Raw genomic sequence first — 17262 nt, 5'->3', positions numbered from 1 at the left:
GTCGGATAATCGAGGCTCTACTATAATTCAAAATATTTTTTTTAATATGTTTTTTTTGTCCTAATTATTATTTTCAATATTTTTTAAAGCCATTATGAAGAACATACAACTTCAGATATTTTTTGTAGCAATTGTTAAAATTTGTATGTCATTGGTAACTATGTAATTTTTCTTGGAAAAGTTCATACAGGGGAAAATGTTCCCTGGAAACTTATCTGAAAATCCAAGATTTTATGTTAATGTTGCCAACAATTTTCCTATAAGTTCATTATTGTACATTTAGATTAAAAAAAAAAAACAGATCATTATATAAAGATGACCAAGACAAAACCTTTTTCACTTGTTTCTAGCCGTTTATAATAGTTAAGTCTTAAAATAGTTCTAGCCCCAAATGCATAGAAATGATCATTATATAGTTTTATAATTCAGAAGAGGGGGGAAATCTTTTTATAAAACCTTTTTTTCCTTTATGTAAGAGATCAATTTTTTCTTTATAAACTACAGAAAAAAACTGTAAAAGAAAGATTGTAACTTTTCCAAATTAACAATTTCGAAAAGTTACAATCTTTATTTAACAACTTAAATTATTGATTCAATACATAGCCATTTTTAAATTTTATACCTTATGAAATATTTAAAAATATTGAAAATGCTTTAATCATTTTATTTATAATTAAAATCTGGATTTACAAGCTATTGTTTCTACACTTATGTTATTATAAACTTTTGATCAAATATAATTTTTATTATAGCTAATACCTTGTCTTCTTCATCTTCATCACTATCACTCCATCCTTCCTACATATTAAAAAAATGCAAATATAAATTAAAATTAAAAATTATATACATAAAAATTGAAATACTGTTTAAATTTATCCATATTGTACAGTGATTGATCAGTTAACAAACAGATCGGTTAACGAACAAATTGGATAACGAACACTTTGGCAAAAGATTTCTATGATCAGACAACGAACACTTCACTGAACAAACATAAAATGAAGAGACAAAAATAACAAATACCAATTGATTTTCCCTTGATTTCAGGCAACAATTCAAAGCTTTTCAAAGCACTGGAGATGTCAACATCGGCGCTCAACCCGGAATATACTGATCAGATAGTATTCCTCCAAACTTTGAAACTCTCCCTTGTAATTCCAGCCTTTTATTTTTCTGACAGAAACAATTCTTTTATAGTATTCACAAGACTGTTGGGCCAGCACTCATTAAGTTTTGCATTGAGTTTTATTTTCAAAAGGTAAAATAGCAAAGGTAGAGTGGGCAGAAGATATCTGATGTTGCTGGGCAGTATGGCTTGAACAAAACTACAGTAGGGCACAGTTCAATCTTATCTAAGAAAGATACAGTATAATCAAGAAGACTCAAGCAGCTAAAGGAGTAACAAAAATCACTTCTGAGAAATAAGGAACATTGAACCTGAAATGGATCTGATGACAGAAGAACACCACAAACTCTTGAATGAATAACACCAAGAAACTCAGTGAGATATGTTTTATTATGAAAAAGAGGATTAATGCCCATATCTGCTATTAATTAAAGATCTTTTGAAAAAGTGGGGGATGTCAGATCAATGGTCTTAGAATGGCATGCAAACCAGATTGAGGTTAATAGGCTTGGGGATCTCTACAATTACAATGCTATTAATTACTTCTGAAAATCCTGAAGAGAGAAAAGCAATCGACATTAGACAGATTCTTTAACCCCACAAACAAAAAAACATAACTAATAAAAATGCAAGACTGTGTATATATGTATTTTTATTATTACAGATAAATGAACGTAGTAAGAAAGTATATTTTTTATTTTTTGGGATCTCCAGAACGAATTAATTAAATTCCCATACAAACGTATGGTAAATTGATAATTGGTTAACAAACAATTCAGATAGCAAACAAAGTCTTGGAATGGATTATGTTTGTTAACCGATCACCCACTGTATTTTATAACTAGCAACCAACCTGATATATTAGAATTTCCAAACAATCTGCTAGATTTTTATTGGTCTAAATTATAGTTACTTTAATGATCAGAAACAAAGCAATTTGGCTTAAAGGTAAGCTGCCATCTCTTAATAAATTTTATAATTAGAAATAAATTTAATTTTTAATTTAAATTTAGAATATTCTGGAAGAAAAGATCAGCCCAGAGGAGGACTTTATCAAATATTTTATACTAACAATTAATTGTATTTTTTCCTAATATTTAGTTCTCTATTAAATATTATTTTTCCTTATTCAAACTTTAAAATACAGTAGTATCTAGTACTTCAAAGTTCAAATGCTAAATTTGACAAAATTTCACTTGTGTTTGAACTGTGAATGTAGTGAAAAAAACATGCTTGAAGCATAAATGCAATGTATTGTGTGCCCAAGTCATCTCTTGCTGTTGATTTGGAGTTGCAAACTGTAGAAAGATTACGAGGGAGTGCCTGTCATCACCTATATTCCTAACTAGTTGAATTCATGTAGTGTTGATTGCAAGCAAAAACTCAAATGTTTTTGGCAATGATAAACGAAATCTGCAGGTTTATGCCTCCTGTGTAATGTGGAAAAACCTTTTTGTAAGTTTTTTATTTGTTCATTTCTACACTTTCCAATGTTATTTCAAAATGTAAATAACATGTAATAAAATAGCACATTGAAGTATATATCAACTGGTGTCCTGTTAACAGAAAATAACCAATTTTTATTACATTTTAAAACTGCTCACATGCACTTCTTCCCAACTAAATATATATATACACAAAAAACTTATTTATCAATCAACCCTTGTACATATATTATGTCAGAAAATATAGTTTATAAGTTTTAAATATATATAAATATTTTGAGCTACATTGTATTTGTTTAAGACATTTTAATAATTCTATTATGATATTAGAAGTTATGAGTATTATCAATTATTACATTAGTTTAAAAAACAGTTGTTATAGCTCTATTATACTACAAAACTGATGAATGATACATATAAACTTACAGTGTCAGAGTCATCTTCATTTAGTGGAAATTTATGTTCTTCACTAATAAAAATGAAATAAAAAATTAACTATAAAATACATGAAATATGAATTAATTAAATTTTTACAATAGCACAATTTTATGAAAAATATTTTTAATTACAGTAGAGCCTCGATTATCCGACTCAATTGGGGACGGGTTGGTCAGATAATTGAAAAGTTGGATAACCAAAAAGTATGAAAAACTCCATTATTAGTGTAGTATATTATTATATCCCATGTAATTAGTATATTAGTATATCGCTATTAACCTACTTCGCGTTGAATTTTCATCGATGTTAAGCCTAACAAAAAATTTTTAAATAATAATTGTTGCTATTGTATCATTAAAAATTAGAAAATTAAGCCTCGTTTAAATACTGGCTCCCTTTCATGGTCGAATGAGTGTTGCCAGCTAAAACACGTAAAAATAATATTAAAGTAGCCAAGACATAGCCAAATATTGTAGCGCCACATCACTAGCGGACATTTGAAATTTGCCGACTAGGACAGTCAGTTAACCGAGGTGTTGGTTAATCAAGGGTCGGATAATCGAGGCTCTACTGTATTATACATTATTATAAAATATTTATAATATTATAACCTGATTTAAAAACCTCTTGATTACTTTTCAAAAAAATGCATTTCTTATGTTAGCATTGTTTTGATTTTTTTAATTGTTAATAGTAAAAACAATAGGAAACTAAATTAGTTGAAACATTTAATAGTTAAAAAATCAAAAACAATGCTAACATAAGAAATGCAATTTTTAGAAAAATAATCAGTACATTTTTAAATCAGAATTGCTCAATTTAAATTTGAACAATTCTGATTTAAAAGTCTGCCTTACAAGAATTATTTATCTCCATATATTGTAATACTACAATCTGGTTCACAAATTTATAAAGAGCAGTTTTCTAGAAAATTTCTTTAAAATGCAATTAACTGAATAATGACTATAAGTATATTTTCTTCAACTGATGCTCATATATCTGAATTGAAATAATCCAAATAATCTTTGAATATAATTTTTATTAAAATTTTAGTCTAATCAAATGATTTTATCTACAAAATTGTACCTTAATACATGTACAGTACAGTACATAAATTCCATAGTATGAGTAAAATATAAATCTAATGAAAACTAATTTACTTTAAAAAAAAACTAAAATGTTAGACAAATCAATATATACTGTATACAGTATACATTGATTTGTCTATTGTACTTTGTATACATTGGATATCACTAATATATCTTCTATCATAATAAAATTTCACTTCTTAATTGCTAATATATTTTTCACTTTGCTAAAAGTCAATATGTTTATTACTTATGCATCATCAAACTGCAGTTACTTCATCAACATATGAAAACAAACAATTAAAAAACAACTAATGTAATATAAATTGATATCCAAACCAAACATAAAAAATTTACAAAAAGTTATATCAAAAATAACATGAAACTGTTGAATCAAAAATTTCTCATTTTCAAATGATAGCCAAAAATGCATGGATAAATAGAAATAGCAGTAGAAAGAATCATTAGTAATCCTCAGATTTTTATATAATTATGTTATATTTGCATGTATGTTTTTTCATTTTAAAATGATATGTATAAGTAACAGTTGCAAATGAATTAAAAAATAGCATTTCAATAAGAATTTTAACATAAATAAGGTTTTATATTATCTTTATATGTATTACTGTAGTTAAATATTTACTAAATAAAGCCAGACAATTTGTTGAATTATCGAGCAATAATACAGCTAAATTAATAACTGGGCTGCAATTTGAAAAAATTGTATACCTTTCCACTGTTGTCCATCTGTTTGTCCTTCCTTAATCTTGAAAATAGAGTGAAATAAATGAAAGCTGAGACCAGATATGGAAAGCTTATGGGCAGGATACTAGCTAATTATTAATTGACCCTTATTATAATCTAATAATTTGGCAGATCATTTGGCTTTAATCAAAAATCAAGTTTGTGGACTTATGTACATATTTACTATGTATTTTTACATATTTGATTTTTTCTATTTACAGACTTAACTGGCCTGAAGATAACAAACTTAGAAATGTAAATTCTCAACAAATTTTACCCATTTATAATTTAAATTTTAAAACATATTTCTGATGCTATCAAAAACTTTCTAACTAATTTTCTTGCATTTTCCACTCAATTCACATTTGGTGGTTGGAAATATGCATGGCTGGCAAAATTCAGCTGTAAATATTTCAAACTTGAATTCCAAAAAGTAAACCATTCCAAAATTTTAAATTTCATATTGTGATTGGTTAGAAAAAGTTCAGTTGACTGAGAATGATCTTGAAAATAGTGTAAATATACATTCTTCAACATGCAAAATTATTTCTTTGCATCTTTCTTTTTAAGCAAAGTCTTTTTTTATGATACATTGTATATATTCTAGAAATATTTTCTTACTATTTCTTCAATTTAAAATGTAATTTACCGATGCTTAAGATGATAAAAAAATAACTCATTACCTTGACCAGTGGTGTTTTAGAAAAATAAAAGCTAGATCAATTTACAGATGTAATCTACATTGCAATATAAAAGGAATTTAATACAGGATATATCATGTATAAATTAGTGGCATGATTGCTTTGCATGCCTGCTAATATTATAAATTAAATTTGGAACTCAGCACTTGAAGGAAAGATGAGAAACAGACAAAATTGGTGGGGTGTGTCGTGTGCATAATATTGGAAACCTTGAAACATATATACAAAAGAATCTCGTTTTAACAAATTGCTTGGCCTGCCAAAAATTAATACATTGTTCCGAGAATCCGTTATATCGCAAACAATGGATTTCCTGTACACCCAAGAAAACATTCATTATTCAATTCAATTCTATTAAAAAAATTTGTTTTTTAACCCCTATATATATAAGAAATACCAGTACTTAAAATTATTCAGTCTCTTGAGATGTCTATTCTTTATCCTATAGAAATATGTACATTTGTAACATATGTATATTTTATGCCATACATGTGTACAACAAAGCTGATGAAAATTGTACATACTGTAACCATAAAAAAGGCAAATTAAATATGCTCATTAGCACTTTGCTTGACTTCACAATTTGTTAAAAAACTTGTCCATCTTGATTTCTTTTGATGCTGCTTTTCTGTCTATTGAATACAATACCTGTACAGTACAGCCTGTTCATTTATGATGAAACTCGTCAGGAAGGTTTTCACAACTTGGAAATACTTGATGGCCTCACTAAATTTTGGCACTACACTTGGACCAGCAACAGTATTCATTAGGTGACTCCTCCTCAATTGTATCAGCTGGCTTACTCTCTATATACAATTCTTCAATTGTACATATCCCAAATGTAAAAAGGGCATTATCAAACTCTACAAATTTCTCAGAAACACCCAAATATTAACTAAACATAAAAAAAACGCAGAGTTTACAACAGATTTGGGGTAGAAAAAATCTGTTATTTCAAGTAATGGATCTGCTAAAAAGAGATAAAATTACATTGATTTGGCAGGACCTGGAAAAAATCCATTATTCTGAGAAATCATTATTCCGCAATCCATTAAAACAAGATTCTACTGTAATTAAAGTAAGTAACTAGAAGTGTTCATTAAAATGAGCATAATCTGGTCTCCAGATTTAGTGTAATCATAAAATTTTTCAAGAAATTACAGTTAAAAGTAATACTAGTTAAAGCAATTAAGCAATGTGTTGTTCAAAGCTAAAACTTGTCATAACAATAATCAATTATAATAGTAACTGATTACAATTCCTAACTAATTTTCTTTTAATGAGTTTCTTAGCATTTTATGAACAACTTGTGTAACAGGAAAGTTTGTAATTTACTCTTGGAATGCCAAAAAATCAAAATCATTTTCAATCAAATTAAGAGAATGCATAAAATTTTTTGACAAATGTATATACACAACCAATGAAAAATAGTATTTTTCCAAGCATGCGAGAAAAAGATAAGCAAGCTGTGCAACCTCAGCATTGATATTCTATTTTGAAGTTATGCTAAATAATTATTGTAATCATTTGTACAGATTTCCTGCAAAATGTATCAACTTAAGCAATACAATGAAACAATGATTAATGCCAGAAATGAGACAGTGAAAAAGGCAAGAAAAACACACAAACCCTTCTGACAAAAATCAAAGAGACTTCAGTAGGTGAACCTTCTATATAATCAGGATGAGTTTTCATTTGAACTCTGTTCAATCCTTTTAGTTGTCAGCATTCCATTTGTAAAGGTGTAAAACTCTGCTTTCAAAAATTTCTTAGAAAAATGGTGTACCAGACTAATTATTTGCAAATCCATATTAACAAAAAATATCTTATAATGTGCTATAAAAAGATTGGAACTGTGAGAGATCAGACTTGCTTTTGGAAGATGTAAAGACTTAGATTGATATTATAAATTTTTCTTTCATCATTATTTCCCTTATTTCGCCTGTTTTCACCCCTTTGGCTGGGGAATAGACCTTTTGACCCCTCAATGTACTGCATCACTTCGAAAAGTGACCTCTCAGACGGTCAAAGTCGTCCTAAACAACCGAAGAAGGACTCCCCTCACACCAGGGGATCGCTCAGTTCTAAGGTAGCTGCGATGTACAACTAAATAACCAATTAATAACAGCAAACACATGTTATTGTCTAGAGGGTAACCAAAAAGGTCACCTGCAAGGGTAGACCATATGGTGAGAAACCCTATCACGTTACCAAGAATGGCCAGTCATCACCCCAAGTGATGACTACTTTAATGCTGACTGGTTCAGCGAGATGTCGACGATGGTCATAACTTTGTCACCCATGACGGGAGAGACAGTAATAAATCTAAAGAACTGTCAAAATTCAAGTAAACAACATACACAGCAAAAACAATTATGTCAGAATATTCCCAGATATTTCCCATGCTAACCATGTATAAAAGGGGATTGCTCCTGCATCTCCGGGCGATCACCAGGAAGAAGCCCTAGGATCTGGACACTTCAAGCCTACTCTCCACTTGAGATCTTTGCAGTTTCTGATTGCCACTGCAAACAAGGTAAAGACTTAGAAAAATTTTTACTTCTCTCTTTTTCGAGTTTAGATTAGATTATAAAAAGTTCTACGGCGGTCCAGACGAGAAAGACAGACAGCGGCTGTCTTAATATTGTTGTGACACGGGTTCTCCTATTGGTATTATTTTTGCCATTTTTCTCTTGATTGATGTAGAATGTATTTGAATGTATCTGTATCTTTTGTTAATAATTAAATATGTTATTCCTATTTTTAATAATGTGTCATCTTTGAGTACGACCGACACCCCGTCACAACCTCGCTACCCCTCCCACTCATTTAACCGAAGCCATCCCTGATACTGAAGCAATAAGTGGGGAGAAGCTCACCACTCTACCCCCTCGGTTCACAGAACTTAAAAATTTCCTTTATGCAGTTGTGTTCTCTTAACTTCCTTCATGTTCTTGCAGACACTGTATGTAAATATATAGCAGATTTCCATATCTGGATTACGATAGATGAAAGAACCAATGTTGAAAGAAGATACTTGGCAAGTTGCTTAGTCAGTAAATATAACAAGAAAAAAGTTTGCAGATCCCATCTGAGTTCTTATTCAAAATTGCAGAAAAACTAACTATTCCTCACTCATGATTTGTTAACAATTCACTCAGTAATTTTTCTTCTTCTTCACTATGTGGTTGACAAACTTACCTAAATATTCTTCTTCTTTTAAACTTAAATAAACTGTACAATCAACAAATGCATGAGGAGACAATGCTAATTTTTGTTACTGATGCTGCTCCTGAAACATTAAAAGCAACAGGAATACTGAGAGTTCTGTATCCCAATTTAAATTATGTGCTTGGCTCATGACAGACTTGCTGAAGAAATACAAGCATTTGGAACTGTAGACAAACTAATAACATCAATTTAAAAAGTTTTCATGAAAGCTCCTCAACAGATAAAATTTTACCAAGAAAAGCTTTCCAAACACTGCCCTCCCACTTCAACCAATCATAACTAAATGGGGTACCTGGTTAGATGCAGCTTTCTTCTATAGCAATAATGTTAAACAGGTACTGTTTTTGTAAAATCAATTTTTAATAATTATATATTTATATTAATTTTATCAAGTTACTTTTATAAAGTTTAACACAATGACAGACAGCCCTGATCTAGAGGATACTTGTATTCCAATTGCATAAGAAATGTTTTCTGTTAGTAACATCTCAAATAATTTGGCATACATAGCAGCCAATTTTTCCTGTATTCTGAGAGTTATACAGAAACTGCAAACATTGGGAGTAGAGGTAACAGAGTCTCTGGAAGTAGTTTCTCAGATTGTGACTGAAAAAGGTTCTCTTCTGCATTTAGGAATATCTTTTCAGATGACATATGTTGTTTTTTTTTACCAGAAAACTTGGAAATATATTTTATAGCAAGCTTGTGCTTATAAAACTCTTTATGGAAATAACGTTAATTAAAAAATGAAACTTTGACAAAAAAAGGACATTTTAGTAATGTACACTTTGTAAAATAAATACAAGTAGAAAATATTTCAACTATTAAGACTATACATTCTTTTACTGTATTTAACATAAAACATATATTTTGCTATTTTCATGACATCACAAACTGAGAGTTAGTAATCAATAACAGAATAAAAACTTTGAAAGACAGATAGCATACATTTGTATATCTCAAGCAAAAGATTTTCTGGAATTCAAAATGGTAAGTCATAAACCACCACTTGGCATTAGATATTACACATTTTAGCACTAAACTATACTTTATGCATATAATAGTGTATGATATATTTTAACCTTACCTATTTGGAAGGAATACCCCATCTGCTAATAGATAATCCACAAATTCAATGCTCAATGGTAATATAATACTGCAAAAAATTAATTCAAATCAATTAAAGTAAAAAAATAAATTATGCATTTATGTAATACTATATTTATGACTAATACTAAACCTTTCTCACTTTGTTTCTAGCCATTTAAACACTGATTACAAACATTTTCGGCCTTCTTCAGGTACACTGTGGTCTGCTAGAATGTATACCAACCAATGTTCTTGCAGACCACAGTGCACCTGAAGAAGGCCTATTAAAAAGGCCGAAAAACGTTTGTAATCAGTGTTTAAATGTCTAGAAACAAAGTGAGAAAGGTTTTGTCTTAGTCATTTTAAATAGTTTTAGCTCCAAATGCATAGAACTATATACTATACAAGTACTTATAATACTATAAATAAATAAATCATTTCAGCAATTATAAAATTTTGAATACATTCTTATTATATATATATATATATTTTTGTATGTTTTACATATTTTTTCCCTTATATGATTTTATTTTCATTCATATTTCATTCTTGTATTTATTTATTTTTTGATTTATAATTTGTTTGACATTCTGTTGTTCTATACATTTACATTATGTTTTTATTGTTTGATTTATTCTATGTAACCTGAAGAAGGTCATTGAAAATGATTGAAAATATTAGTGATTAAAACTTTTTTTGCTGTTTATAAAGATTATTAATACGTAAATTCTCAACTAAATGATCACCATAAACAATCGGGCTATAAATCCTCTATTATTAATTATTAGATACTAAGTAATTTGGTACTAGATAGCCCAATTGTTTAAGGCAATTGTTTGGTTGAATAGTTATTTTTTTAAGTTTATTGTTTTACTAGCTGCAAGGACCCACTTCACTGGATTTTTATTTGTATGTAATATAGTTTTTTTTTATATATAAAAGACTGTAATCTAGAATCTAGCTGAAAGGTCCTGCAAAAATGCAAAAAACCACCTGTAAATCTTGCATGCCGCTTTATATTAACACTTCCTTTGTTACTCAACACTTCTATTGTTAACATTTCCATTCTTAACACTTCCATTGTTACACATCTTCGAAGTCAACCACTTTAAACCCCATATCTTGCATCTTGTAAATCTTGCATGCCGCTTTATATTAACACTTCCTTTGTTACTCAACACTTTCATTGTTAACATTTCCATTCTTAACACTTCCACTGTTAACACTTCCATTGTTACACATCTTCGAAGTCAACCACTTTAAACCCCATATCTTGCATCTTGTAAATCTTGCATGCCGCTTTATATTAACACTTCCTTTGTTACTCAACACTTNNTAAAAGAATAAACGTGAGTAAATATATATATATATATAAGTATAGATTCATTTTAGCAGTAGTATGCAAAACCATGCCAAGAGTTTGCCTAAATAAAATTACATCAGTTTTGTTTCATATTCCATTGAACTAATTTATTAATAGTAGTGTTATTATTATTACTTTTTATAATAAATCAAAAATGTATATCTGATGAAAATGTATTGTACATGACAGATGTGACTGAGTATGTAATTTTACAATCTATTTCACACAGTGACATTGTTTCTATGGCATTTGGCATTTAGTGACGATTTATTAATAATAATAATTCAACAAACAATGTTGTAAAATATTATTTAAGAAAATATTTTCAAGAAAAAATGTTCAGAGAAAAATATATGGTAAAAAAATTGTCTGGAGAAAAACTTTTGGAGAGACAAATCTGAAGAAAATTTTGATAAAATTGAGGATAATGAATTTTATCAACTTAACCCTAAGGTTGGAAAACTGAAGTCATTAAACACTAAGAACCAATTTACATTGTGAAAAAAATTTTATGAGTATCAACAAAGTAGGAAAAAACAAAGTTAGTGTACAGGACTCTCTGCTACTCTTTCTGCTATTAGAGGCCAAAAAAGGTCTATCAGAGCTGCATTAAGTTCTAAAAATTCTGAAACAATCCAATCCGATTCTCCAGCAATTTCATATACATCATTATATGGAAATGTGTCTCCTGGCTTTTTTTAATCTTTTGTATTGGTCAGGACCAATTTGTACAAAAAAGAAACGTTAACAAAAAGAACATCCACCAAGTGCTATTGCATCCAATTCATGAACAACATTCATATTACAAAAAGAAAGAGCAAAAGTTAAACAGAAGAGAAAGAGGAGGAAAATGGAAAGACTGGAAAAAAAAAAAAAATCTTCCAGGAAATGTAGTGGCAGAGGAGGAAAAAACAGAAAAGTTCTTGCATCACTAAATACAAATGAAGTTGGGATCACTGAGAAGCAAAAGTGTTCAAATTGTGCTAAGGATTCAGACAGTAATAGAGAAATGGATAAACTAAAAAATATTGGCTGTGATTATTGCAGCAGTTGGTACCAATTGAAATGTTCACCAATAGCAGGAACCCCTTATAATGTTGCTACAACAATGCACCTTTTATATGATGATTATGTAGTAAATAAACCATAATTCACATAAATGTTCATGTGTAAGATTTCCCACTTATCCAACTGAGTTTATATAAATAAACACCACAGTTGGCTTATATGGATGACAACTAGATCATCAGTAATCGGACTTAGGAATTTTATGATCAACTACAGGGTGAATGCACATGTTATTGATTAATTTTTTTTCATAATTTAAGTAAAGGTCAAATAAAAAATGTTTTCTTTTTCATTACAAAATAGAACAATTTTTATTTTCATACATAAATTTTGCTTTTTGTGTTACTACACATCGTAATAAAAAATATCAAAATCCAAAACAGCTTTAAATGGTCGACTACTGGTACCATTACCTTATACAATGGGTGATAGGTTAACGAACAAATCAGATAATGAACATGCTCATGAAAGATATTTATGTTCAGACAACAAACACCTCATCACAGAACAAACACAAGAAGAAGCGACATAAAATAATGACTACCAATTGGTCTTCCCTTGTCTTCAAACAATTCAAAACTTTTCAGAATGCAGGAAATCGACACTCAACCTGATATACACTGATCGGATAGTATTCCTCCAAACTTTGAAACTCTCCCTTGTAATTCCAGCCTTTTATTTTTCTGACAGAAACAATTCTTTCATAGCATTCGTGAGACTGTCGGGTGGGCACTCATTAATTTTTACATTGGTTTTTATTTTCGAAATGTGAGAGTACATGGTGTGTTCAAAAAGTATCGGACCTTTGGTCGGCAAAAATAAATTTATTGACTTTGAGGTACAAAACCCTAATCCCCTTCAAAGTAGTCTCCTTGGTAATGTATACACTTCTCCCAGCGTTCCTGCCATTGCTGGAAACACTGCTGGAACGCATCTTTTGGAATGGTTATCAGCCGGTCCGTCGCATTTCGCATGATGTCTTCTCTCGACTAAATTTGGGTTCCTTTTAGCGGCATTTTCAGCTTGAGAAATAGCCAAAGGTCACACGGAGCCATGTGGAGAGAGTACGGAGCGTGACGAACCACAGGAGTATTGTGTTTGGCGACGAAAGCCCGAATCAGATGCGCAGAATGGGCGGATGCGTTATCACGATGGAGCTGCCAAGTTTTGATCGACCACAGATCCGGTCGTTTGCGTCGCACTGTATCGGAAAGACGACGAAGGACCTCCTGGTAGTACTCCTTTGCGATGGTTTGGCCTTGTGGTGCGTACTCACGACACACCACCCCACGAGAGTCGAAAAAACTGTCAACATGACCTTTGATATTGCTGCGGACCTGCCGCGCTTTTTTTGGCCTCGAGGATCGTCCCCGAAAGCCTGCTGAATCTTGCGAATGGTTTACGCTTGGGTATCGCCAAGGTTTTTGGCAAAATTTGATGTAATATCACTGCTCACGTTGTTCAGACATTTTCCAGCTTAGTGGAATCCGACAAGAGTGCACTACATGACCTCACTCATAGGCCGATTGCCAACAACTGGCGCTTCCTGCAGGCGGGAAAAAATTCAGGGCTGTGCATGACTGTCCCCTCCACAACTCCACCAAAGGAGGCCTCTCGCTCATCATTGGTTTACGCGGAAAAAAAAGGTCCGATACTTTTTGAACAGACCTCGTATAATAGCAAAGGTAGAGAGTGGACAGAAGATGTCTGATGTTGCTGGGCAGTTTGGCTTGAACAGATCTACAGTAGCCCACAGTTCAATCTTATCTAAGAAAGATACTGTATAATCTTGAAGACTCAAGCAGCTTAAAATCACATCTGAGAAATAAAGAATGTTGAAGAGCTAATAATGGAACCTGAAATGGATCTGATGACAGAAGAACACCACAAACTCTTGAATGAAGAACACCAAGAAACTCAGTGAGATATGTTTTCTTCTGAAAAAGAGAATTAATGCTGATATCTGCTATTAAACATCTTTTGAAGAAGTGAGAGGATATCAGAACAATGGTCTTAGAATGGCATCCAAACCAGGTTGAGGTTAATAGGCTTGGGGATTTCTACAATAACAATGCTATTAATTACTTTTGAAAAATCTTGAAGAAGAGAGAAAAGCAATCAACATTAGACAGATTCTTTAATCCCCACAAATGGAAAAAATATGACTAATAAAAATGCAAGACTGTGTATATATGTATTTTTTATTATTGCATATAAATAAACTTAGTAAGAAAGTATATATTTTTTTTATTTTTTGGGATCTCCAGAACAAATTAATCAAATTCCCATAAAAACTTATGGTAAATTGATACTTGGTTAATGAACAATTCAGGTAGCAAACAAAGTCTTGGAACGAATTATGTTCCTTAATCAATCACCCACTGTATTTAAAAGGAAATTTTTAGAAAACATTTATATAAATAAAGAGACAAAAACAATAAATAATCAATGTATAGAAATTAATTGCTGGAAACAATTGCTAGTATGTATTACTACCTGAAACTATTGTATTAATGAAATTCTACAATGAAGTATAATGAAGTATATGAGAAGTGTTTTCTGTAAGAAATTTGTGTTGTGAACATCAGTCAAAAATGTTTAAGTATCTTCATTCAATAAGTGAATACTTATTCATTTACTGTTCATATATAGTTTAGCACTTATTGAAAAATATATTTTACATTTATGTAACAGTTTGATAAAGGCAAAACACGAAAACATGTTATGAAATTAAACAGATGATTCTAATAAAGTTGAGTCTTTTGGAACAAGATGAAATTATAGGAAACCAGTAGTCTGGACATTTTATAATTAAATTAATTAATTAATCAAAATTCTTAGCAGTTTCAACTATTTGTTACCTCAAAGGCAGATAAACTTTAATTAATAAAGTTGATTGTGTGATGATCACATGAAATACACATGGACCATAAATGAAAACATATCAACAAATACTGAGCAACAGTATATGGTTAAGCAAAGTACTTTATTTTGCAGAATATGTACAGGTTCTTTTCAGATTCCAACTCAATGGTAAAATAATTACAACACAGCTGCAACAGATATTTAACGGTAGACAATGACAAAATTTAAAATGATATTGGGAAAGACTATAACTAATACTTATAAACTAACTTAAAACTAAAGGAAGAAAGATGATAGGGAGAGAAATAAAATAGGAAAACAGGATATAGGAAATAATGAAATACCCGGGATTTTATGGAACTTCACAATTTTAGTGGGATGCCATGTGGAACTCTCTCTCTGAAAGATGACTTGTTGCTGTCTTCACTAGGTGGTTCTTTATACCTAGTTGTCACATTCTTTTATCATGACTACAATAAAGTTCAAGTTCTTCTCAGACTAGCACTGTTCCTCCAGTCTAGTTGCTCTTAACAATGTGCACACCATCTTCAACATCTGTCCACCTTGGGATCTAGTCCAAAGAATGACTGTTCAGCAGAGTCAACAGCTGCAACTGAGCGAAGATGTTTCAATTGGTAGCTGCTACGTAGTTATATCTGCTGAATGACAAGTGATGTATAAGTTGGAACAGGAAGCAGCCATCATTGGTCAGTTGCAGTTAGAGAAAGATAGCATAAATGAAGGATGTTACATCAAAACACCAAACATGTTCCGAAACAGGACTACTGTAGAGTGCATTCAGCAGAAAAATACTCAACAGCTCCGGAACTGTTGAATCTGCCGAACACAGCCAATGTCTCACTCTTTCTACTTTGTGCCTTCAGGTTCTCTCTCTTTCTTTGTTCTCTGTGGTTCCAAGAATCAGTCCTAACCACCCAAAGGAAAAGAGTTAGAAAGGAAACTTCTAGAAGCAAGAAGGAACAAAACAAAGGAGAATAAATACTCTAAAACTATACTTAAATTAATATATACATAATGGTATACTGCCACAACTGTATATATATATATATATAAAGTGTGTTTTCAAATTTTTATTATCTCAGACAATTTGTTTATTGTTTTGTATGTTCATATTAATATTTTATCTTTACATAATACAACTGTTTCTATTTTATGTTTTTTGAATCAATAAATTCAAATCTGTTGTGAGATAACTTGAAAATTTGTCAAATCAAAAGTTGTTTATATGATTTTTAACATTTTTTACATAAAAATTCATCTGCAAAGTGAAAAGTTTAATGTAGGGAAGAAAAAGCAAACAACTTTTGATTTGACAAATTTTCAAGTTATCTCACAACAGATTTGAATTTATTGATTCAAAAAACCTAAAATAGAAACAGCTGTATTATGTAAAGATAAAATATTAATATGAACATACAAAACAATAAACAAATTGTCTGAGATAATAAAAATTTGAAAACGCACTTTATTTTTCACAATTTCTCATCATTTTTTCGAGAAAACGTGCATACTGCTAACAAATAACTTTTACCCATTAGCTTTGTTTTCACTCATTACTATTTTTCATATCTTGACACGTATGGCAATGTCATCTTTAAAACTATCCATTCACTATTATAATTACTGGACTCAAATTGTCGGAGTAATATGAATAAAACGAATTAAAATTTATGCATAGAACAATTACAATTTTAATAATTCACAACAATGGCGACAATCAAATTTTCGGTAAATGTTCAGATGCGTGGACCATCATGGCGGCACTTCCTGTTTTAGCCTCGAAACCTGACGCATTTGGAGACGACGTGTCACGTGACGACGCGAGCGAACGGCGGCTGCTGCGGCGCCGCGGCAGCGTCGGCGGCTGTTATGGCGGCTCACCGCCGATTCCAGCAAAGAGAAGCAAACAGTGGGGACGCACGTTCTAACCTAACCTAAACCTATTCTATTAATATAATCGGTATTAATTATGGTAATTTATTAGAATAGGTTTAGGTTAGGTTAGAACGTGCGTCCCCACTGTTTGCTTCTCTTTGCTGGAATCGGCGGTGAGCCGCCATGACAGTAAGTATCTGGACTTTAA

General features: G+C 30.9%; 1 protein-coding gene across 1 annotated transcript in view; it reads right to left on the bottom strand.

The window, feature by feature from the left end:
* The window catches only part of LOC111618009 (cell division cycle protein 123 homolog), a 57648-nt gene that overhangs the window by 39351 nt on the left and 1035 nt on the right, over positions 1-17262 (bottom strand). Inside the window, 3 exon segments of the mRNA XM_023359428.1 lie at positions 760-798; positions 2998-3040; positions 9861-9929. Coding sequence (XP_023215196.1) covers positions 760-798; positions 2998-3040; positions 9861-9929 — 151 coding nt within the window.

This window comes from Centruroides sculpturatus, unplaced genomic scaffold, assembly GCF_000671375.1.
Source record: "Centruroides sculpturatus isolate CEXI.00-Female unplaced genomic scaffold, Cexi_2.0 scaffold36, whole genome shotgun sequence".
Classification (NCBI taxonomy): domain Eukaryota; kingdom Metazoa; phylum Arthropoda; class Arachnida; order Scorpiones; family Buthidae; genus Centruroides; species Centruroides sculpturatus.
Note: the sequence above shows the minus strand (reverse complement) of the source record. Positions and strands in the feature narration are given on the sequence as shown.